Source organism: Urocampus carinirostris, chromosome 7 (assembly GCF_059441175.1).
Source record: "Urocampus carinirostris isolate Australia breed hairy pipefish chromosome 7, RoL_Ucar_1.0, whole genome shotgun sequence".
Taxonomy (NCBI): Eukaryota; Metazoa; Chordata; class Actinopteri; order Syngnathiformes; family Syngnathidae; genus Urocampus; species Urocampus carinirostris.
The window spans coordinates 33,582,451-33,607,741 of record NC_142355.1 but is presented as its reverse complement, the minus strand read 5'-3'; the positions used below and the strand labels follow the sequence as shown (position 1 = coordinate 33,607,741).

The 25,291-nt window shown below is 39.3% G+C and overlaps 1 protein-coding gene across 4 annotated transcripts in view; it reads right to left on the bottom strand.

The window, feature by feature from the left end:
- Positions 1 to 23,999, bottom strand: part of mon2 (MON2 homolog, regulator of endosome-to-Golgi trafficking) — a 42,331-nt gene extending 18,332 nt beyond the window's left edge. For 2 of the 4 annotated variants that reach the window (XM_088340641.1, XM_088340643.1), the window contains exons 1-20: positions 23,494 to 23,999; positions 17,793 to 17,856; positions 15,178 to 15,305; positions 14,380 to 14,511; positions 13,375 to 13,504; positions 13,217 to 13,314; positions 12,087 to 12,212; positions 11,793 to 11,987; positions 11,571 to 11,695; positions 9,001 to 9,140; positions 8,558 to 8,711; positions 8,289 to 8,470; positions 6,773 to 6,854; positions 6,257 to 6,438; positions 5,302 to 5,414; positions 3,227 to 3,331; positions 2,816 to 2,896; positions 2,659 to 2,732; positions 2,484 to 2,574; positions 1,334 to 1,435 (exon numbers count right to left, since the gene is read on the bottom strand). In XM_088340641.1, coding sequence (XP_088196767.1) covers positions 1,334 to 1,435; positions 2,484 to 2,574; positions 2,659 to 2,732; positions 2,816 to 2,896; positions 3,227 to 3,331; positions 5,302 to 5,414; positions 6,257 to 6,438; positions 6,773 to 6,854; positions 8,289 to 8,470; positions 8,558 to 8,711; positions 9,001 to 9,140; positions 11,571 to 11,695; positions 11,793 to 11,987; positions 12,087 to 12,212; positions 13,217 to 13,314; positions 13,375 to 13,504; positions 14,380 to 14,511; positions 15,178 to 15,305; positions 17,793 to 17,856; positions 23,494 to 23,601 — 2,412 coding nt within the window. In that variant the 5' untranslated portion in view covers positions 23,602 to 23,999. The remainder of the gene's footprint in view (positions 1 to 1,333; positions 1,436 to 2,483; positions 2,575 to 2,658; positions 2,733 to 2,815; positions 2,897 to 3,226; positions 3,332 to 5,301; positions 5,415 to 6,256; positions 6,439 to 6,772; positions 6,855 to 8,288; positions 8,471 to 8,557; positions 8,712 to 9,000; positions 9,141 to 11,570; positions 11,696 to 11,792; positions 11,988 to 12,086; positions 12,213 to 13,216; positions 13,315 to 13,374; positions 13,505 to 14,379; positions 14,512 to 15,177; positions 15,306 to 17,792; positions 17,857 to 23,493) is intronic. The other 2 variants (XM_088340642.1, XM_088340644.1) reach the window with 1 other exon arrangement.
- Between the last annotated feature and the right edge of the window lie 1,292 nt (positions 24,000 to 25,291).

The following is a 25,291-nucleotide window of genomic DNA, read 5'->3' as shown; positions in this document are numbered from 1 at the left end:
AACGTACAAGTGTTATCAATCATGTTTCTTTGGACATACATGGGAGATTCCTGGCTCATGGGATTTGTGCTATGTCCTCACAGACAAAGATTTTAATACAAAACCGACTAAAACGTATAAAATATTAGATGCATATTGTTTGACATTTAAAATGCTGCTATTGGTTTGCTATTTAAAACGCCAATATGCTATAGACTGAACACCTCTCAATGCCTTTCTTTTCGTTACTTTCAAATGTTGTGTGCTTTGTGAAGACTTTGCGAGTCAGCCATACAGGACTAATATTTTGCACTCTATCTATTTTAACTTCTAGGCATCAGCTACTTATCCGACGTGACAAACGAAACGGTGCGCAACACCGTCAGGGGGAACATTGGAACCTACAAAGAACTGTTGTCAACTGTGCGCAGGCGGAAACTTTATTGGTATGATCACGTCACAAGATCAACAAGAAAGACCAAGATAATTCTCCAGGCAACAGTGCAAGGGGGCATGAGGAGAGGAGGACCGAAAAAGAACTGGGCTGGCAACATTAATGAATGGACTGGTGCCAACTTTCCCTGACCCAAGAACAGGCTAGGGATCGTCAACAGTAGAGGAAGCTATTCAGTGTTGCGTGCTCATTGGTGGCCTGGCGACCCATGCGGTTAAGGGATCTATGAACCATATTTATTTACTCTAGCTCTTAGGGCTTTCAGTGATGTTCAATGGTTATTTATAATGTCATTTAATCATATGTGCATATAATAAACATTAGTAGTACTTACTCTTTACTATTTTGTTATTTTTATGTTTTTATCCCGAGTACTGGGGGTTTATAAGCCATTAGTTAGTAACCATTGGTTTCTATTGCTGCTATCAGGCAATCCCAAATCAAAAGATTTAATGTTGTACCCCACGGGTCTACAGTACTAGCTTGTTTTAGGGTCACCAACAGCACTGCAGAAAATCTCTTTATGTGTGGACATGGCTTGGGGTCTAACAGATTTAGCCATGAAAAAAAGTACACAACATATATATGAATCCACACATTGCCTCAACAGCAAGTAAAATTGCAGAACAAAGCACAGCAGACACACTCTTGGCTCACCAATTGTTAACAAGAAGCAGGTAAGGATTGAGAGAGCAACAAAAAAAAATGGACGAAAAGACCAAAAAGCAGAAGAAGTGGTATAATCGCTTACCTTCTGCAGAACAGACAGGAATGCAAAAGAAGGAGGGAGATAAAATAAATTGTGAAAAAAAAGAAACTCCAAATACACCTCTCTGATAAAGTCAAAACGTTCACTCTGAATTTATTTTATGACAGACTCAAAAACATATTTTTAAGTACCTCTAGCAAGTGTCCAGTCAGGGGTCTCCAAAGAATCTCAATACGATCCATGTTGACGAGACCCGTTTCTAGCAGCTTGGCCACGGCGAAGAGGGAGGGCTCCTGTTGGTGAGCAAATAAATATATACATGTATGTATTCTTTATGACGAATCCGAGTTAAGAAAAAAAATGTTGGCGAATACTGTCCATAAATAGAGGGCTGTAAATGTTAGCAATAAAACTGTAAAATCAAAAAATGTCTTGAGTACCATTGCATTAGACAACACCCCTTAAAACAGGGGTCGGGAACCTTTTTGACTCAAAGAGCCATAAAAGCAAAAAATATTAATTTTATTTTGGGAAAGAGCCACACCATATATTATGAGACAAATTTACTAAATTGCTAAACCCACGCCCCGGACAAAAGCGTAGTCTTCAGCACATTTATTTTTGATGATTTGATAAAAATTATGAAAAGAGAATAATGCCAGAGCCCCTGTCCCAAAATCAACAAACATACCACTTTAAACTTGTCTCTTTCTTGCAATTACTCAAGATCGGTTAAACTCCTTTTGACCCTTTTTTTCATACATATTGGTTTCAAAACCAGATGCAAGCAGTTATTTTGAAAAAACGTCACAACATTCTGCAAATAGGGAGCCTGATGAGCTCACTTTTGGCGCAGACGGCGTAGGGCGAGAGATGGGAGGGAGTGCTTGCACTTTTTGCATCGCTCCACCCATCCCTCCCACTCACCCAATCAAATGACTAAGTTCTCTTCCGGTGTTTTGGCGTATTTACAGTTCTGTGGATTCATCATAAGGTATCTGAACACTGAACACAGATTATATAGTGAACTTTTATATAAAGGATTCTTTAGCGTTGTACAGCCAAAACGAGTTTTTCCCCCCCTTTTTTTGTGTGACACCTTGACTGTAAATTGTAGTGAAAAACGTGCCCTATATAGTATACTGCGAAGTAATGCCATGCTATTTAGTATTGGTTTGGCTCTGCGTGTTCCTGAATAGGATAGACAAATCAAGTTTTGAACAAGATGGAGAAATTTTGCATGCAATCAAATTTGTCTCTGAGCCACAGATACTCATAGAAAGAGCCATATATGGCTCGCGAGCCATAGGTTCCCGACCCCTGCCTTAAAAGCTCACATACCTTATTGGTCCCGTAAGCCATTTCCATAGCTTCCAGCGAAAGGGAACATAAAGCGTTGATCAGGTGATGAAGGGAAACATCATCTAAGTATCTGGATCACACAATATAAACAAAAAAACATTTAGCTAACTGTGATACCACAATAATGTGAAAGGATTTAAAAAAAGGTCCTCACTGGGAGCTCTCAAAAAGCCTGGACAGGATGTTGGAAATGACAGGCAAGTCAGTCATCACAGCCGTGGTCAGAACCTGATCGGAGGGGGGAGAGATATACTGTTAGTGAATACACCATGAGTAGTCGTTGAAGAGTATCGTGACAAAGGCAAGCGTACTGTACTGGGTCCCTCCACAGCTCTTCCAGGTTTGAGGGCACCGCCTACGCTTGGCTTCAGTCCGAGAATCCACACTAAGTGCTAAAATTAGAAAAGACAGGAATATTTTTTTTAATTATTAAAAATTAATCTGGTATTAGTACTTAAAAATTGAATCACCCAGCTCTGTACTTGTATTTATTAATCAATATATTTTTATACTTTTTCCCCCAACAAATCTCCCAGTGTTTCTTTGAAAAGCATCCACTGTACATTTCATTCAGTATCTAAATCATTCTATTGACAATTCTCACGCAAACATGAATTCCGCAAACAAAACAAATCTACTGCGTATAAACAACCTCAAATTAACATCAAAACAGGTGAATCAATTTTATTTTAGCTCTGTGCAGAACGAGTTAGTGGTTGTACCTGCAGTGTGGCCAGAACCAACTGCCAAGAGGTGCCCAGCACGGCGCCATGGCAATGGGCCAGGTTCAACAGGGTCCGCATGCACTGAATGTTCTTGGCCGTCAGCTAGATACAGACACACAAAAAGAATTCAAAGAAGGCATGCGCCGAACCGTCTGGGACAAAATTATTGAAACTCAAATGGCATTTTCTGTTTCGGTAGAAAAAAAATAAATAAATAAGGATTTCAGAAAAACAATGTTGTGGGGCGAGCCATCTGAAGCTGGATTTCACTTGGGGCAGAGCACACTGCGAGGTTGCAAATTCTTCATTTTGGACTGGGAAATGGCTGTCAAAACAGAAGCTAAAAAGACATTTTCTAAAACATTTTGTGCAAGTCTGCTTCCACGTTTTTGATAGCCGCGAGACTTTTTGGCTGATCTGAGACGACCAATAAAAGTTATTTTAATTGAAAAAAAGTCAACCTTCAAATAATTATGTTCAGTTATGCACTCAATACTTGGTCGGGAATCCTTTGCAGAAATGGCCGCTTCAATGCAGAGTGGCATGGAGGCAATCAGCTTGTGGCACTGCTGAGATTGTAATGGAGAACCAGGATGCTTCGATAGCGGCCTTAAGCTCATCCAAAGTAGGGTCTGGTGTCTCAAAACTTCCTCTTCACATTTTCCAACAGATTATCTATGGGGTTCAGGTCAGGAGAGTTGGCAGGCCAATTGAGCACAGTAACACCATGGTCAGTAAACCATTTACCAGTGTTTTTTGCACTGTGAGCCAAGTCATGCTGAAAAATAAAATCTTCATCTCCATAAAGCTTGTCAGCAGATGGAAGCATGAAGTGCTCCAAAATCTCCTGATAGCAAGCCGCATTGACCCTGCTCTTGATAAAGCCCAATGCACCAACAACAGCAGCTGACAAGGCACCCCAGACCATCACTGACTGTGGGTACTTGACACTGGAGTTCAGGCATTTTGGCATTTCCTTCTACCCAGTCTTCCTCCGGACTCTGGCATTGTGATTTACGAAGGACATGCATAATTTGCTTCCATCCAAAGAAAGTACTTTGCTCCACTGAGCAACAGTCAAGTGTTGCTTCTCTGTCGGCCAGGTCAGCCATTTATGCTGCTGCTTCTAGTTCGAAAGTGGCTTGACCTGGGGAATGCGGCACCTGTAGCCCAATTCCTGCACACGCTTGTGCACTGTGGCTCTGGATGCTTCTACTCCTGACTCAGTCCACTGTATCCTCAGCTCCCCCAAAGTCTGAAATCGTCTGTTCACCACAATTTTCCTCACGATCCGATCACCTGGTTTTGCAGCATTTTTGCCACACTTTTTTCACCCATGATTGCGGTTTTGAGTAATGAACCAGGCTGGGAGTTTTTAACAGCCTCAGGAATCATTTGCAGGTGTGTAGAGTTATGTTGACTCTGATGATTGGGTCAGTAGATCGTTTTAAGTATTTTTTTATGATATGCTAATTTTTTGAGAAAGGAATTTGGGGTTTTCATGAGCTGTCCCCGAAGTCCATTGGCTGGCACCAAGCTTTTTTGAGAGTTTAATTTACTAATATTATTTATAGTTAAGAAAAAGTGAGAATTGTCCCTCAAATTTATACCGTACTTGAGAGGAGTGAGATTTTGCAGTGAAGCAGTTACAAGCTGTTTAATTTTAATTATAACCAGCTACTATACCCAAATTACAATGAACTTGCTTGTGCTAAATGCATTTTCAATCTCTCAACAGTTTTACGTGTTATGTATCACTTTGTTGCCTGAGTGGGTTTTTAAGCACTTAAAATGTCTTTCTTTGTTGTTTAATGAGAATTTTAAAATGAAAAACTAGCCTGTCATTTTTTAATTATTTCTTATTGTACCTTATTCGATAATTAGTGGTTTGCGGTTCACAATTTCTCTTTTTGGTGTCAGCCCCAAATTTTCCTTTTGGTACATCCCGAATTCAGAGTAATATCCTAGATCATCATCAATTGATGCTTATGTCAGGAAAATGACGTTTTAGGACCATTATTGTGGCAGAAAACATATACGATAGCATGAATTCTGATTCTGTATTTTCCTACCACGACCGTTCCTTGGGGCTGGGCACTGAGTGGTTGCCCGACAGCCACCACCTGCTGATGAGACTCACTAGAGGGGCTGATGATCTGCACATTCTGGCCCTGAATTGAGTAGGCTGTAGATGAAAGAAGAAGCAAAAAAATGGTTAGGTTGCTTGTGTGTGTGTGTGTGTGTTCAATTTGTAACAAACACAGCCTTCAGGAGAAACTCTTTTAATCAACTCAACATGCACAGACCAATTAGCCGGCTTTATCTAAACCAGCTAATATGCAAATAGCAAACGTCTAAAGGGGGTCTTTTGAGAGAAGCTGCATGTGCACGTTTTAACACTCCCCAGGCACATTCTTAATTGGAAGCCCCGGCATAGCGTTATGGATCGCTGCAATAAGAGACGGGCACTGGGGAGAGGCAATATGGCAAGAGTTTACACGATAAACTCGACTGAACAGCACACACTTCAAACCACGAGGATGAGAAAAACTCCTTAGTCTTACATCAATACACATGACTACAGGCACAAGAATGAAGTGCATATTTAGTCAAGCGCAAGGTTTCAAAGTGTTGAAAAGATCCAGTGAATTTCATTGGAATGCTTACTGTGGGAAGAGTGAGTGGGATTTATTGGGACAACTTAATAAGCGAATATGTTCAGTCATTAGGTAAATCCATGCAAATTAGATTAGTATTGTTTCCTGCATATAGAACCTTCTTATCCACCTGATTGATGTCATGTCTAAATCTTGCTCAAAACTCAAGGTTTTTGGACCCAGAGCAAAGAAAACACTAAAAAGCTAACAACATGATGGGATTTAAAGTATTTTTTTAATTCTTCTTTTTCTCCATGTTTTGTGTTTTGGATTGCATTTTAATATATTGCATTCCCCTTGACAATGCCTTTTTGCCAAAATCTTGCTGCCTATGGAGCTATTTCATGTATCCAGTTGTGGGATATGTTACCTTTGCTGGATAAGTTGGCAGCGTTGCTGCTGAGAACTGTCAGGGCATAGTGCGGTGGCAGTGAAGCTTTACAGATAGCAGTGATGAAGGCATCACGGGGAGTCACCAGGCCCAGGCGGCCGCAGAGCGAGGCCATGGTCAGCTCGGCCTTCAGGATGTTCTCTGTGGCTGTCTCGTCGGTGCTGCCAAAGCATACAGTACAGCAATGATTAGTATGCGGTTCCATGTGGTTTTAGGGGTTGAATCGAAGCTCTGATCATTGACATAAAACCTTAAATATGTTTTTAAGGGTGCTAGTTTCCATTCAAGGGGATCAGTTATATGGTTTTCCTGAGAGCAGCAAGACAATCCCCAGATTTATAAATACAAAACTGAATATTGTAATGAAAATACAATATCTTTAACCTCTTGAGACCCGATCTATTGTTCAATGTGCATTGATATACACGCATGTGTACACCAGGTCTTGTGAAGTTGTTTCTGGGAGCTGACCTTACAATAAAACAACTGATTTACCTTGCGTCAAGCAGCAAGGATAAAGCGGCGAGCAGGCCACACCAACAGGCACCGACCATCTCTTCCCACACCAGATGAGCTTCTGAAACAAAGACATTTCGTTAGGCAGGACATCCTCATATCAAAATTGAGCCAGACAAAACTGATTTATTGGTGTGAAGACGGTTACGTTGCAAAACGGAAAAATATAGAATTAGGGATGGCATTCACTGAGGTACCACATTTATTAGCACATTAAAAAAATGTTAAATGTAGGTAATCAGCTGGGACCAATGGCAAACAGTACATTAGCAATCTGAATAAAGGTTAGTTATGAAATACAATTTGGAAAGGGATGCAAGAATTTTGAGTTGGTTTGCCTGTGATGACAGGTTTATTCCCGGACAAAACGATAAGGGGTTCCAAAATTGGGCATGCAAAAGTATTACAGCAATATACAAGATTGTTGAAAATGGCAAGCTGCAGAGTTTTGTGGAGTTGAAAAAGGGAAATGACTATTTTCGTTACCTTCAATTGAAAGACTACTTTCACTAAAAGATCAAAATCGAGGACTGGTCATAAGGTCATCAACATTTTTGAAAGACCCTATAAAGGTACAACTTTTAAATCAATTTCCGATATGTATACAATTTTTATGGCGTGTAGTGGGCATTCATCACTCTATAATAAAAGAAAATGGGAAAAGGAGATGGATTCAAAAATAACCAACGAGTGGTAAAATATCTGTAAAACACAGTGCACATCCACGAGCTCCCAGATTTTGAAGGAATTTTACTGAAAGAAACTGGTTAGATTTTTCATTACACCCCCAAATTAAGAGAAGTTTTCTGGAGATTCAACAACCATGATGGAGAACATGTGGAGAGGAAGAAGTCGACCGCATGCATGTTTCGGCTGTGTCCAAAAATACAAGATTACTGGGACAAATATGGTTTGTGTCAAAGAGAATTGTGGGATACCCAAAACATTTAAAGTGCTCTATTTTTGGTACCTAACTGAATAAATATTACAGAAAAAAAGATATTCATGGTACAATTTCCTATTACAGCAAAAAAGTAATAACAAGATTATGGTATACACAAGAGCCCCCGACCGTGAAGCAGTGGGTGTGCACTGTGGAGGAATTATTTGTATTGGAGAGAATCACATTTTGAATAAGAATACAGGGGACCCAATTTATGGACAAATGGATAGATTACAGGAAAAATAGGGACACCACTAGTGAACAAAATAAAGACTGGACATTGAATAATGATGAGCATGGAATATACTACCCAATACTGCAATGCTGTCTTGTTTTATTGAACTATTTTATTTTCATTTTTTCCCTTAGTTTTTGTTGTTGTTGTTTTGTCATTTTATTTTCTTCTTATATTGTTATTTTTTGTTAGCATGTAAAAAAGTGGGAAAATGCACAATAAAAAATAAGTCACCCAAAATAAATAAATAAATAAATAAATAAAATAAAAAAATAAAAAAACACAGCAATGAATTCAACAGACAAGCTACATCTCACCAGGTGACGGCTGCCAATCATGGTCCAGCTCAACTTCCCTCGCCGCCTCCTCTTCCATGGCCAGCTCTCTTTCAATCATAGAGGTGATACCTCGGACCAGGTCAAGAAGGGCGCTGAAGGCCACCGACATGGCGTAACCCTCGGGGATGGACGGTGGTTCCACTTTGTCCAGCATTTCAAGGCTAGCAGAAATTTTAGATACGTTTTATAAGCACATTTATGAAATACTTATATTTCACATTACAACAAAGAGGCAGTTGAGTACTTACTACGTAGCCTTTGCACTGCCCTGGGCACTGATGGTCATAAGGGGGATCCACATTCCGCGGTATTCAAATGCAGCCTGAGTCGTTAGAGTCCCGCCAACACCTCCAGTCCCAGGACCGCCCTGAGCTGTGCTCTGAGGCCCTGATCCTGAGCCGACTATAGAAAATGAAAAACTTTCAGACATGGAGAAAAAAAGTTGCAAGAGACATAGTAAAGTCGTGCTTAGTTAATGAGTATTATTGTTCTTTATCTTCCCTATGAGAAAAATATGAATCACGACTTTGTATTTTTGTTGGAAGGTTGAAAAAAATAGGAAATTTGGTTTAAACATTATATTGCCAGGTTCCAATCCACAGTAATTGCATTCCCTACATACTAATAACCATGAGGGTTCAGGATCAACCGTTTATAAAAAGAGAGGTCTCATAAGAATTCAAATTGGTACCAGTTGGTGCGCTGACAGCTGAAGCATTGCCCACATTAGGAACGATGAAGAGGGACTGGATAAAAGAGCCCAGGGCATTGACAATGTCTCGGAACACCTTGGTGGAGTGCTGCTTCATGTCATAGGATTGGCAGAAAGAACTACAAAGCAAAAGGAAACAAATGAAAAAATGACTTTAGTGAAAGACCTACAATTCTTGATAACAAGTACAGTTGAACCACAGAATAGGGCGTCACAGCCTTACTATGTTTCTGCGTTACAATGTGATGTTTTTTTCGGACCTTGTTACGGCATTCCTCTACTATACTATAGCAACAAATTATTTTGCACGCCCAAAATCCTATAAAATTCAAACTTTTCTAGTGTGAATGCTTATGACAAGTTACGTCTCTAAGGTGGCTGTCTGCTTTTGGCTTACATCATACAATGTGCTGGTCCACAATGATCCTCTTTCTTAATTCAATTCAGAATCGCATTTAACAAACTTTTATTGGTTTAACTATTGGGCCAGACCTGCAGTGATGTTAAAGGGAGAAGTAAAACACACCAACCATGGAAAAATGCTAGTGATTATCAGCTCACAGCTCAGGTCACACCAAAGATAAATAATATTTATTTTTTAATTTACATGTATACTTATGTATGTTTTTGAATCATCTGCACACACCGTATTTTCACGTCCATAAGGCCAAACGTGTTAAAAAGCGCACTCTCTGTAGCTGGTTCTATTTCTGTTTGTATCAACTTATACGGGGCACTGGTCAATGGGTGCAAGTGCAAGCATACATGCGTATAAAAAAAAGCATTGGGAGCAAAACTAAATTTGGTTGTGGTTTATTTAAGAATAGATTACAAAGTAAAACACACGGATAAAAACTTGTCAGAGTTCTATTTTCAGCTTTCTCCAACTTGCGAACCTTAGATTTATTAGGGCGGCATTAGCTCAGGAGATCAGGATTTAAAAGGGAATAAAAAAAAAAAAACAAGCAAGAAGAAATGTTTACAAAAGTGATACTTAAAGATTGGCCTAAAATGATAATGCATGAGTTATGATTTCAAAGAAGTGAGTCATAACAAGAGTAAATCAAATGTTTTATTTGGCTAGGGGATGATTCAAAATAGTAGATCAATTCAGTGACTGGAACAGTGCAAATCAGCCAAATTTGAAATCTAGAGACCAAAATAGATTAACAATTCTGAAGAGGAAATTGAGTAGACTGTATTTATTTGATTTAAAATGTTGTGATAAAGATCTAGTAACCTTGTTGTAAAAAATGAGTTTGTTTTGGATCGCCCACTTTCAGGACAGAATGCGAGTGACTTAGAGCGGAGAACCTCTGCGGCTGTGCAGTTGGCCACCGGGGGCTCGGGGTGGCGCTGTGGAGTTCTCGTCCGTCCTGCACGGCCCTCAATGCCCAACCCACATTGACATTTTTTCATGTATCTTCAAATTTCGACATTTCCATCATGACTCATTTTGATGGACTGGGTTATCCCCAGTCCAAAAGGGGGGAAAAAGGTTTTGAACGGGGGCGGCAATAGCTCAGGAGGTAGAGCGCTCGTCTTGGGATCAAGAGATCGCACGTTCGATTCCCGGCCCCTCCGTGTTATATGTCGAAGTGTCCTTGGGCGAGACACTGAATCCCTAATGCCCCCAATAAGCAGGTTGGCGCCTTGCATGGCTGCATGGCCGCTATTGGTGTGAATGGGTAAGTGTGAAGACATTGTAAAGGACTTGGAAAGCGCTATATTAATGCAGACCATTTACCATTTAATCTTATATTCGGGGTGGCGCTGTGGAGTTCTCGCAGTTGCTTGTATTCCACGATATTTCATTACATTTTCACGTAGGGAAAAATTGATAAAACCATGGTAGACGAAAACATGGAAAGCAGTCAATGGAGGGAAAGTCAGGTTTTGGATGTAATTAATATTCAGGGGGACAATTCGCTACAATAACTTTTAAACTGCTAGATACACTATGGCGTTAGCATCAATGAGCACTTCATCTATCAATACATTTCGTGTGACGTCACGTGTCCTCTTCCGCTAAAGCGGCATATATTGGCAATCAAACAAGAGACACTTTAAAGTCACAGGAGGATGCATTTAGTTGGAAATGTGAACAATCACACCAAAACATTTGATTTCATCCATTTATCTAGTAGGGCTTGACTCGGCCAAGGCTCAAATCTGTGACCTCCCAGTTGGGAGCGGGCGCCCAACCCTAAAGCCACCGAGCTGGTCTCAGCCCACCAATCTGCATGAGAGACAGGGCACACTGCACGATAGAGAGCGCCCTACAATTTGAATGAAATCGGAGATTTTTATGTGCGCCTTATGGGCTTGGAAATACGGTACTTACGATATATCATTTTATTTTAATGCATTTATCTGGGGCACAAGGGATTTATAACGCATTTACAAATTAGAATAGGTTTATATCCCCCTAAAAAAAAGAGCAGTTTGCCTCATGACCCGCCCCTCAGAAGAGAATAATGTTGTATTCCGAAAGATTTACTATATTAGGGTAAAAATGTATGTGTTGATTCTTACAGCTAAATTCTTACCGTAATAAATGTGGCTGCACACACAGCCTGTGTACGGACTCCACAGCCACGGCCCTGAGCCACTGAGGCTTTTCCCCATCCAAGAACTTCACCAAGAGAGACAGGAAGATCTCACACTCAGTTACCTGCAGGGAAAAAAGTCCAAAACCTTAAAAAAAAAAAAAAAACACCAACAAAAACAAGCTTCTACAAAAGAGTAACTGAATAGAAAGCGAGTCATACCAGAAGACTGTAAAAGTGCTTGATGAGCACCGAGACCACGCGTAGCAGCCGCATGCAAATGGGGAAGTAGGGCTTCTCCACGGGGGCCGGTGAGGCAGCGCTGCTGCTCCCCTGCCGGAACTTAATGTTGGGTGAAAAGAGTTTGATGACCAGCGGACACACGCGCTCCTTCAACAAGAAGCTGAACTCGGGGTGCTGTGTGGCGACAAAACAAATTTGTAAATACGGTCACACAGTAATCACCCACAGTGAGATCGAATCAATTGATACATATTTGAAAAGCATCAGGGTCACCTGGAGAAATACATCTGGGAAATCGTTGAGGACAGACTCCAGCAGCTCCAGGCCAAACGTCCGCGTCATCTCGGTCATCCCCACGAGCCAGTACGGTGCGTCCGCATTCACCAGTTGGCACAAGTCCTGCAGGTAGGAAGTGACAATAAGGAAATGGAGAGTGGTGCATTCAAATTGATTCAGAAAGCACATTCACACATGCCAATCTTTTGACAATAAAAAGTGATAGATTTGATCATATTCTCTTATTTTAAGCGCTAAACACAACCAAGCTTCAGAATATTAAAACATAAATTTGAACGTTGAAGCGGTTAATACATGCACAAAGACAGACCGCTTTAAAATAAAGCAGCCGTAGACTGAAATACGAGTCTCAAGTTAAGATTTTTTTGTTATTATATACATTTGAAAAGCATTTTTTTTAACAGTTGGCATTTTTAAGAAGAGAAAAGTGGTACTCTTGGCAAGTATGCACGCACCTTCCTAGAAAAACTATGCAAGTAAAAGCAGTGTAAAAAAAAAAAAAACTAAGTCGTACAATATCGTTGAAAACCTCCCAAAATGCTCTATCCAGTCAACTCCCCAGCCCCGAGAAACATTCCGTTGCTGGTGTCTTCCATATTAGATAAAAAACGGGCAGAAAAATACCTAATTGTCTAAAATAGAAAAAAATAAAAATCCCTATACATGAACAAGGCTTCAGGTAAAAGACAATACAATAATTAAAAGAGTTAAAGAGAATATAAATGAAATGAAACAAAGTAAAGGAGACCAGTTAAGCAATTCTAAAAAGTTGTGTCTTTTACCTGTTAAAAATATATAATTCAGAAGGTTTGTTTCAAAAACTCCTTCGCTGTTCTTGCACCCATGTATCATGAATGTAGTCAAAATTAATAAAAATATGGATATTTACTTTTGAAACAGCAAGTATTTTCTTATCTTAGAATTTCTATTTACACCCATATGATTTCTGTGAAGCCCTGTGCTTTAGCTTTTCAACTTCGTACTAAGTAAATCAACATTATTAAGAATGAACAAAAAGAACGTAGATAATCAACATTTAAGGCAACAAAGACAAGCCAAAAGTGCTTCCTGACGTGAAGGAAGCTAACGCCCTCATGTGGACATACCTGGAATAGCATGTACGCGTCTTTAGCACTGGGCCTCAAGGTGGTCACAGACCGCCTGTTAGTATTCCCCTGGACAGGAGGAGGGTGTTCCACAATACCTGTGAAGTAAATATAATAAGTGAAAGAGTCACAGGAGCCTTGCTTACATTGCCGTTAACCTTTGAAACGCTCGTCCTCGGCTACCATTCTCTCGAAAACCACCGTGACCACCTGTCGGACGGTGGCGGCCGCTGTGTTGTTGGTGATGTTGTCCTTGGTAAAGTGGAGGCGGAAACACAGCACGATGGCCTGGACAAGCACACAACCACAAGCAGCATGCAAATATTGATTTAATAGCCTAAAGAGGAAGCTCATTAAGCCCTCTTGTGTGCTTGGCAACATGGTAACCAAAGCGTAAAAGCTCAAAAGCTCAACATACAGTAGACCCATTAGATATATTGTACCAGCCTTACCTCATTTTCGATTTTTGGGATGTAATTTTTATTTTAATGTTTTTATCTCGAGTGTAAGGGGCTTGGAATGCAATTACTAATTAGCATAGATTTCCATCCCCCCGCTGTATGGCAATTTCATTTTGTAATACCCCACCTGAGAACGTATTAATATCGTCTCCCAAAGTTCTACTGCAGGGGTCAGGGAACCTATGGCTCGCAAGCTCTGAGATTAAATAGAAATAGAGCATTTACTTAATATGTTAATAAATAAAAAGCCAGGATGACATGAACATGGTTCAGTGCAATATATATAGGGCACAATTTTAACTACAGTTTACAGTCAAGGTGTCACACCAACAGACCCCGTTTTCGGCTCACAAAAAAACGCTTTATTTGAAAGCTTATTAAACAATTTATGTTCATTGTTGAGACACTTTAAGATGAACACTAGACAATTCCCGCGGCAATTGTAAGAGTTGTGATTGATCTGGAAGATGATACGGGGATAAAGCATAAAGTTTTTAATTGGGATAGCTGTATTTGTACATATTTACTTGGTTCTGTGAAGGGGGACTATATATATATATATATATATATATATATATATATATATATATATATATATATATATATATATTTATTTATTTTTTTCTATTTTTCTTTGGGTAAAATCACTTCCCGACCCCTGTTCTTAAGTATATGCACGACTGGGCCATAGCGTGTGTCTACCTTGGAAAGTACTTCATCGTGAACCACTGTGTTCGTGGTCAGCAGCACCAGGACCGTCTGTAGAAGCTTCAACTCCTCCAAACCATTCTCCATCAGCTGCCACAGCATGTTGATGATGTTGCCTGCTGCTGCCTGCAACAAGAAATGTAGCAAAACATTTTTTCATATAGTTTGCAGAAGATGCCACAGCTCGCTCCAGGTTCCAAACAATTCTAAGGCAATTTAAGTGATGTTGACACTTGTGACAGTTCGTGCTTTTTTGGGTGTCACTGTTATTGACGACATCTGTCAAGATTCTCCAGCTGTTTCTATTTGAAGGCCGCTGGGCTGTGATTTTAGACCTTGAAGTTGGTTTAATGTTGATGACAAAGTGATGGAAAAAAAACACACTGCCAAGTGGAGCAGTACATGTGGTGTTGTATATGTTATTTATGTCATGTGTCAAGGACTTAAATAAAAAATACATTTAAAAAATCGTTTGTATGTAAAAAAAAAATTTTTTTTAAAGTGCATGGCTAAAAAAAAACTTACTAAAATGTAGAAAATATACACAATAGAAATCAGTAAGTACATTCAAAACACTCACTTTCCCTAATATTAGAAACACCTGAACAAATAAAGAACTGTGTGCATGCATATGACCTCAGACAAATCCAGACGACACAAATAAGACATGACAGAATGTCCTTCAGCCCGCTCATCTTGATGGCCTCCGTGATCCCGGGCATTAGCCTTGGTGTGCTGTATGTATTTGCATTAACACAGTTGACAATCCAAAGTCAGCTCCCCCAAACCCACCTCGGAGACCACCTCATGGGACATGAGCCTCTGGATGGCAGCCAGACATAGTTGGGTGATTTTAGGCTCTTTGGTACCGCAGCCCATCAGGAAAGGCTGCACGACTTCGGAACTGTTCTCCTTGAGAGCTGCAAAGAAAGTCAGGTGAGGTGTTATAAATACAGCGATTATAGGTGTTATAAATAGAGCAATTATATATATATATATATATATATATATATATTGGGGGGAATACGTTACACAAATTTTAGATTAAAGTGACAGTGTGCATTTAAAGAAGAAACACAATGGAAGCCCAAAGGATACCACTTTGGGAAATTTGGAAGCCACTTCAAGTGAAAAGACATTAAAACTGGTATTATCCCCACAAGGGAAAAAGAAAGATAGCGACGGTATATGCACAGAGCAGCAGAAAAGAACAAATAACTGGAGTTGGTCAGAGATGGTGCAGGTTTTTAACTTTAGCAGCAAGCGGGCGAAACTAGTAAAAATGACCAATATAAGATTGCAAGAGCAAAAGTTGGGATCCGAAATCAAGGAACTCCAAGATGTTCGTTTGCATGAGCATCTTAAAAAGATGAGTGACACTTAACAAAACAAGCATTATCTACACAGAGCACCTATAGCCTACAGCTAAGTAACTAACATGAGTTGCTAGAGAAGGAAAGAGGACAAAGTCGAGGATGCCTGTATCACAGGACACAGCTACTATCACATGCAGCGCTCTACTGTGGAAGGTAAGTGATTGTTGATTACTAAAAGCACCACTGTTACAAGTTATTTTTGCAAAATCCACAATCGGGCTTTTGTAGTAGTAAGATAGCAGGGATGCACGTCAACTTCCTGAAAGGGTGTCTCAAATTGTGCAGTGTAATTACAACTTTCTAAAGCCATGTTGTTTATGAGATACTACATGTATTAGTGCTCGCTATATAACCGCTATATAATACACAGTGTGACCTTAGAAGTAGTAAATAGGAGACTGGATCTTGTTGGAATCAAATTTCGACTAAAGAGACCAAAATTGACCGTCTACAGACGTGACTCAAATCACAAATCAGAGGGGCAGGCCATCCATTTTGAAATGTCACAAGAAAGCAAATGCTTTTATGTGTTACACTCTATTTGCTTTCGCTCTGCAGGATGCGCTCTGATGCATTTGAAGGCCAAGCTGCCAGCTCACCGAATCTTGTCGCATCTTCACCTTGCAGTGCAAAACAGGTACCCGGTAATTACATTTATTTATATTTTGCACAGGCACCTGTCACCCGTATCCCAAGTGTTCTAGCGCAGTGTTTCTCAAATGATAATGCCTTGATCTATCTCTTCCATCCATCCATTTTCTGCACCACTTATCCTCAGTAGGGTCGCGGGGGTGCTGGAGCCCATTCCAGCTATCTTCAGGCAGTGGGAAAGGGACACCCTGAACTGGTTGCCAGCCAGTCGCAGGGTACACAGGGACAATTCACTCGCTCATTCACACCTAGGGACAATTTGGACCGGCCAATTAACCTAACATGCATGTTTTTGGAAAGTGGAAGGAAACCGGAGTGCCCGGAGGAAACCCACACAAGCACGGGGAGAACATGCAAACTCCACATAGGAGGTTCGATCTCATGACCTCAGAACTGTGCCTTACACGCGCTAACCACTGCGCCGCTGTGCTGCCCTGATCTATGTCTTCTTCCTGTTAATCCTATTGGCAAGTTTGAGAGGGACCACATCTTGTTTTAGTGTGATTTTTTTATGTGTTTCATTTCCTTTTTCTGCCCCAAGAAAGTTAGTTATAAAGGGAAGAAAAAGTAAAAAACAAGGATCAACTCGGAAAAAGAAAATTCTGCACAAGTGTCTGCCATTTAAACACTGCTGGAAGGTACAGTAAATGTATTACCAGTGTATTAATCTTTATTAACAGCATAATTAAATAATTATGGGTGTTTAGGTACACGTTCTATTAATATTTGGATTTTTTTTTACTATGTGGCTATTTTAAAGCAGTTTTAAGGGGTTTCTTATATGCAAACAAACTTATAGCCTATAGCTTATGAATTACCTAGATTTCATGTTGACAATATCTGTGTATTGTTTGTTCTTGCAGTTATTGCAACACCGGTGTCAGCCTGGTCATCCTGGAACGGGGATGACCTCATGTGTGGTCCCTTCTCAAGGTTTCTTAATTTTCTCTATGTTTAGGTTTTTGAGTTTTTCCTTGCCCTCATGTAGGTTTTAGATCAGGGGGTGGTGTCATAATGGCCTTTAGTTTGCAATAATCTGTTGTCTGTACAGCCCTTTGAGACTCCTTGTGATTAAGGGCCAAACAAATAAACATGAATTGACTTGCATATGTTCTCACGTCATGTTGGATTTCTTTTACATTTTTGAGCATAAATAAAAGTTCTACTATTAAATACCCCAGAATAAAAAAAGCAAACCTTTATCCTACACATTAAAGTGGTATCGCTGCAATAACAGACTATATATTTTCCAATATGAAGATGGGAATGTGTTATTCATCAGATGCCAAAAACTGGTGTACATCCTCTGTACGTGCTCTGGATTTAGGCTCTTAAAACTAAAGAGGCTCCAGCAAGCACACTGGACGGCATTTCACTCACCAGCCAATATGTCAGTATTCCTTGCTGCAATTGTTTTAATCTTCACAATGCCAGACTCGGCAGCCTAAGGAGAGAAAAAAGAAAAAATGTAATTGGTTTAAAGTGCAGCAAAATGTCTCAAAAAGAAAACCAGTCACTGCTAAAGTAATCCCTCATTTGTGGTATAATTTGGGGTCAGACATAAACCTTTGAAAATTTAAAAAAAAAATGTATTTCAAGCAATCATCTATGACATAAGCAAATTTGACAACACCCCAATGCATATCTCCAAAAAGCAGAGCAATACCAGGTTCTTTGTAGTTGTAAAATTAAAAAAGAAAATCTTAAAATTTACAACAGGTTCAGCTGTCAGAGAAAAGTGACTCAGCTATAAAGATATATCGTGAACAGCATGAAACAAGCCTGCTTTATCTTAATCACAGCTCTTCACTTTTGGAAATGGTGATATCACTAAAAATTGGATTGCACCTCTTTTACCAGTCTTTTACAAGTTTTTAGTGCAATATTTGAAATACAGATTTATTTTTAGTTTAGATTTTTCCCTTGTTATAATTATATATTTTAAACATTGATTATATACAGGTAAATGCTAAATTTACATCCATCCGTAGTTACAACCACAGTAGATGCTCATTTTTAAACTCAGTGTTGCGTAGCAGCCTGGCAACACGTTCAACAGTTTGTCAGCTAGCCAGCACAGCCATATACCATCAAACCTCGTAAATAGATGCAGTCTCAACAGCAGATGGCACCGTTGTAGTAAAATTCAAAACCAATCCCAATCGTTAGTAGCATGTCACGTGCATTTGTAAATAAGGATGTACAGAAATTAGCATTGGCCTAAACCAAAATCCAACATGCATTTTGGGGTCATTTTTGTCGCCGAAAATTTGTTGTAACATAGTAATCTAGAATTGTCTTTATTTTGATATCAATGTTGTGAAACATTGTAGCAATCCAGAGTAAAACACGTAGTATAAAGACTTTGGAGAGAAACATGATAACAGACTATCAGGATGAATAGGCAAAAAACAACAACAAATATAGTGCTACAAAAAACTGGCACAAGTTATAATAAGAACAATGCGATGAAGAAAAAATGTGCATTATGACAATAGTGCAATAAAAATAAGTGCAATAACATTGACCAGCACCAGCTCAATTTGGAAATGTTTAAAATGACCTTGCTACACCCAAAATCAATACAATTCTTGAAGATTTAGGGGACTGGGCAATTAATCAAATTTCTAATGGAAAAAAGGAAATTTACAAAAATTGAGTGGGACAGAAAATCTAATCGAACCGAGGGAAAAAATATATTCTGATAAAAATACAGTAATGTGTGATACAACCTATTAAGAAAATTCTCAAAAAAAAAGAAGTAGTGATCTTCTCTTTTTTAAACGCTTGCTGGAAAACGATTGGATCCCGACACTGACCACTTCCTCAAAGAAAGTGCAGTTTTAAGCTCCCCTCTCACTTCCAGTCATCATTTCAACAACTTTAGAAGCTGCATTTTAACTTCTTTTACCTGACACCTAATGTCACAAAAGCCTCTAAATAAAACAAAAAACTGGTTGGTGGAACAAGCTACAAGTATGTTAAATAAAATAGTCCCCCGTGTGTTTATAACAATGTGGGCAGGTTTAAGGGAAGACTTTAAAAGGAGAAGTGATTCCCGTCTGCTCGTCTGTCAAGCAAATCGGGCCAAGCTCAGCATAGACAATGTTGCACGTCTCCAAATTCAGCAAAATCCTGGAACCATGACAAACTTAGTTATTTCTATCCATTGGAGCGGTGGCATATGCCGCTTAAGGACAGTTTTCGTAATTTGGTTTAGCTGTGAGAAATATTGGAATAAAGACCATTTCAACGTGAATACATTAGTTTAGTTTATGGGCCTTGAATTGTTCACAAATATGCAGGAACTTTCTGTACCACAGTGTAAAATTTTACAGCTTTGTGTGGGTTCTGATCTTTTTCTCCATTCTTAAAGAAAACATACTAGACATTAGAGCTAAGAAGAACATGAAAAAATACCCAATTCACTTTTTCCCCAAATAGATTTCATACGGAGTAAACTGAGAGCCTGGCCATAGACACCCACATTATAAATTGTTTTCCAAGCAGCTCTGTGGTTTGGTGCAAACAAATAAAAAAGGATTTGTGTTCATGGAGGGACTTTCAGAGTCAAAAGCTGGCTTGTCTGTAGAGTGACACACACAACGATAGCAACAACAAGCTTCTGTCAGGGGTATCATACAAAAGAAAATAGCAAGAAAAGGTTGAGATTCTGAAAAAAAGCTTAGAGGGACAAGTTGTAATATTTTGTTCCTCCTAGTGGTACAAAAAAAAACTTGTATTCAGTAAAAAAAAAAACCTGTCTTTTGAATGGTTGGTTGGTTAGATCCCTTAATTACTAAGGTTATAGGAGCACCATTTCCTGTGGTGTGTCTTGGGCAAGCACAGCCTGGTAATGTCCTCTCATAGGAAAAATAAATAAGCCATCATAAGAAAATTAACAGTCAAAACATCTGCATTTCTTTTACACGGCGGAATCCGCATTTGAGTTGCCGCCATGTTTGTCCGGCATCCAGCTGCCACGCTGTGCTATGTGGCACTGGCCCTCGATAACACCAGACAACACAGTGCCATTTAGTGGTCAAATATTGCACACTGGGGCTTTAAGTTGATGAAACATTGTGGTAAAGAAAGCGATCGGGATTGACCGATTGTATTGGACAAATTTGATTTCTATTAAGAAACTCAAACTATGACTATATATCTCATATCTATGATTATCTTAGTTGATTCTGATTTAGTTGTGATTGACACCATGTTTAGATTTTTACTTTCGGTTTAGAGCATCCTTGCCTTTTCACATTGAAGAACTGCAAAACGCAGAATGCAAGATTTAGAGATAAAAACTGCTAATTATTACTCTCGGTTAAACTTAACATCAGAGCTACATTAAAAGGACATTGCATTCACATTTGGTCGTTAACTTTTGAGGTTCATTAACAAGCTGTCTATTCAAGTTCTTATTTGTGGTTTGCCAACCCCAGAGCTGTGTTTGGGAAGGCCCAACAGCGACTTCACTTCCTGAGAGTGCTTAGGAATTAACCTGGAACAGAAGCTGCTAGTGTTCTTCTTTAGAGCCACATTTGAGCATATAGCAATACATACTATTACCCTAACATAAAGCACTGCAGTAGGAGTGGGACAAAAAAAATCAATACATGTATATACAATGATTTAGGTTTTGGCGTTTTTTTTAAATCCATGTTTCACCCCAAAATTGATTCTGTGTCATATCCGATTCATAAAAATGCGTAAAAGCAAACAGATAGTGATAGCTTTTGCTGTTGTTTTTCTTTTAGAGGCTAAATTATATTATTATTATTCATCATCTCACAGTGTTAACTGTAAATAAAATCAGTAATGGGCCACATTTGTGTTACGTTGCCCTTTCAGTTCATGATATTTTGTGGCTATAAGCCTGTTGCACATTGTACATGTTCTCATTGTCTTGGTTGAAATGAATGTCAGCTTCCAGACTGACTGACACAGACTGATGTGCATTGTTTGAACACCATTCAGGGTTTATTCTAACAGAAGTGTATGATTTAAGTTGTTTATTTGTATTGAAAGAAAATAAAATCGCTAACATTATTTATATCGAATCGCAATACTTGAAGAATCACAATTATCGAGAATTGTGATGTAAATCGAATCTGCACCTTAGTTACAGTTAAAATTGAATTATGACCGAGGCATATCGTCTCACCCCTACATCCCAGCGTAAACAAACTGGCTATCGCTTCAAATCTGCCTGGAAACCCAGTTTGCATGCATAATTCCAGCATGCTCTGTCACTGTTACAGTTCAGAGACGAAGAAAATGGTCTAAGCCAAGATAGCGGAACGGAGGGCACAAACATCATTCCATCAGCCTGAATTAAAGACATTGAAGAAAAAAATTCACAACATTTATTTCATGTTCTGATGCTCTTTTATGATTTAATAAAACAAATATACCGTATTTTTGCGGGGCTTGGAACGGATTAGCACATTTATATGCAAAATGTGTCTCTACTTACAAAGTTTTCAGGTTTCGAAGCTACTCCCAGACTGAATTAATTCATAAGTAGAGGTACCACTGTACAGTTAGTAAGCAACATATTATTGTACTGAACGTTTGCAGATGCAGGAGGCACACAATCCTTTTGCCTCTTGGCAAAGGGCGATAGTGAGGCCTATCATTCTGATTTGGGCACATCTCACTCCTAAACAATAGAATTAGTGATTGTGTTGTCAAGCTAACTAGTCAAGCCATCCAGTATGTTTTTCCTCTTATCATTTCCTTATTTTTAATGAAGAATTAGCCCTCTGTTGATGCTTTTAGTCAAAAGAAACAGCACACATAATTCATTTATACATTAAGGTAAGACAAAAAAAATCCCTTGTTAGTTAATACATTGCTTTCTTACTCTACCAATCAAATGTGGGTTTATCTGTGGATCAGACACGAACCGCACCGCACTGGTGAATATCCAAATGACAAGGGATTAATTGATTTTTCTAATATCAGTGTCTGAAATAACGCCTGCCCGGACGCCCGGGGCGTGCATCTTTTACGCCGGGCGTACAATTTACAAAACGACTCCGCCCAGGTGGCCGTCAACTTTTTCAAGGGAAAAAACAAAACAAAAAAAAAAACTAAATATTTTTGGGGGACAGGATGGAATGGTAGCTTGTTACAAACGTTTGCTTTATTCTGATTTCGAAATCTTAGTTCGGTTTGGATATTTCGGTTCGTTTGGGAATTTGCATAATCTGAAGCCAAACGCACGACGCAACGCAAACATTGCATGAATGAAGATGAGTAAATACAGGTACATAAAGATGGCAGATGGAAAACAGCGATGTCATACACATGCAATGAATATTGTGAGTAAATTTATAATAAACTTAATCTTAGTGTTGTTCTGTGATATATTCTGATTATCAATCCTTAATACTTTGCAACAATGTGTTTTTTTTTGCGATTAGACGTGTTTTGTGTTTCAAATTGGGAAAAATGGGGCAGGCGACTTTATGGCTAGGCAGGCAACTTTTCAGAGTAGTCTGCCCTGGTGTCCGCTAGCTTTTTGTAATGAGTTTGAGACACTGCTAATATTACTTTTTTTATTCCATTACCATTAACTTGTCATCTTAAAGTGAATTATTTTATCTTGTAAATGATATTGCAACCTCAAGATGGCAATTTCACTTTTTACAATACATTCGATTCTTTTGTTATCTTGTTCATTTCTTCTTTTATTATACATTTATCCTGGGATGTCACTAAATTGTAATCAATGACAAAAAAAACAATCCTAATTCTAAACAAATCATGGTTCTTATGTCGATTATCGCGGAAGAATGTCAAGTGAACGACATAATCGTCCATTTTTTTTTACATCGGCATTCGTTTAAGTTATTTGGATTTATCAATAGTATTATTGATAACAAAACGACAATTCTGTGTTTTACTGGAAAATGAATAATCTGTGTGACGTGGCAAGAAGACCAAAAATATCAACAATCAGCTTATTCATCAGAGGACTGAGCCGAACTTTATACACGAACCCGTCCACTGGTGGTTAGTTAGTTAGCTAGTAAAATAAAGAAACAGTAATAGTAAGCTAACAAACACTAACCTCTTTGACTGGGGGGAATTTTTTCTTGCACTCCATCGAAAGCGAGCGCAGATCGGTCTGCATGTTCTCCAGCAGTTTCTTCACCGCCTCGGGACTACTGGTCGACATCTTTGAGCCCCAAAAAGCAGTTCGACGGGCGGAAAAGGGAATAAAACACGAGGATAAAAAGCACTTAAACGGCGTCGTTGCCGTCGCCCATCAGCCCCCTCCGTGTCTCCCTGCTTGACTTGTTTTATTTGCTTGGGTCCATCCGCATAGGAGCTCCGGTCTCTTTTGCTTGGAGCGCCGGTGCGCGGAAGAGAAGCGACAACGCCCACATAAGTTAGTTTTTATCGAACGCCGGGGACATTAAGTGGACCTTAATGACATGGCGGCGTTCGCCAGGTTTCTTCATTCATCGACTGTGCTGTCAATTAGCGTCCGGGGGCTACGGTGGCATCGGCCGCCGTTAGCTTGGCTATTTACCCACAATGCATCACTGCCGTGCTGGTGACACGTCAATCCCACTTCCGTAAACAAGGAGAGGTTTGTCATTAGGGCCACAGCGACCTCTTTCGATTGAATCTTGTACAGACCAGTCAGAGGACAGAGACTTAAATTGTTTAAATGAAAAATAGAACATTAACGGACAAAAATGATGATCAATTTTGTGTTTTCATCACAAAAACTGAGGTAGAACACAAATAAAAATAAAAATACGTGTTTATGCTTTCTAATAAGATACAATGAATGTCATTGATTTTGTAATGGTATTAACATTTTAAGTCCATACACATTTGCATGTCTACCTTACCATGTTCTTACTATAGTGTGACTATGTCAATCACAATTACCCAGCATTGCTGAGATACTTTTAGAATAGGTCCGCAGGCACCTTTCCTGTCATTGTGTGACACTCTGGTTCCCGTGGGCACTACATTAGAGACCCCTGCTCCGACACTAACCCCCTTAACGCTAATCCTAAACCCTAGTATGTATCCTAACCATCAACCCTAACCCTCTAACCATAACCCTATCCGTTACATTTTATGTTTGCAATGAAATGTGTTGGTAATTTTTAAAAAATCATTTAAAACATATTTTTTCATATCAATTATTTACTATTTACATTATTCTGTACAAAACAGTTGCGTCAAATTTACCTAAATGTGATTCATTTTGACCCAATATGTTGTCTGTGTGTTTGTACAACTGTCCAGTTGGATTTCAAAACTGTCACGGTTGCATTGGCGCCCAATGATCCCCGCCCGTGTGGCGCCAGCTGCAGCTCATTGACAGATTGGCTTTCCGTCTTATTAAGCTCAGTGCGCTCATTCTTCCTTTGTCAGTCCATCAATCAACCTCTGCCCAGCAAGACATGGGTTTTGACTCGGTGCTGTTTCCTGTTGTTATTCCCCGTCCGGTATTGTTCCCGTTTATTTTTGTCCTGTTTAATATCGGTTTCCAGTTTCCTTCTCGTCACTTTTTTTCCTGTTTATAATTTTCTCAAGTTTTCGTTCCCATCTAGTTTGTCCTGTTTATTTTCAATATCCTGTTTCATTAACAATCCTGTCTTTTCCGTCCTGTTTGGTATCGACCCCATCTGTCCTATATCTACTCGGGCAATTGGTATCGATCTCGTCGGCTTCTAGCTTCCAATCATTCCACGCCAGACTGCTGCCTTACGTGCATGACTCCCCATTTCCCGTAAAATAAAAGGCTTGAGTGAGAAACGTCACGCGTTTGGGTCCTGATCCAATTCTGGTTCATGACAAAAACTATAAAGATTAGAGCATTAACATCACATAAACCTTATTTA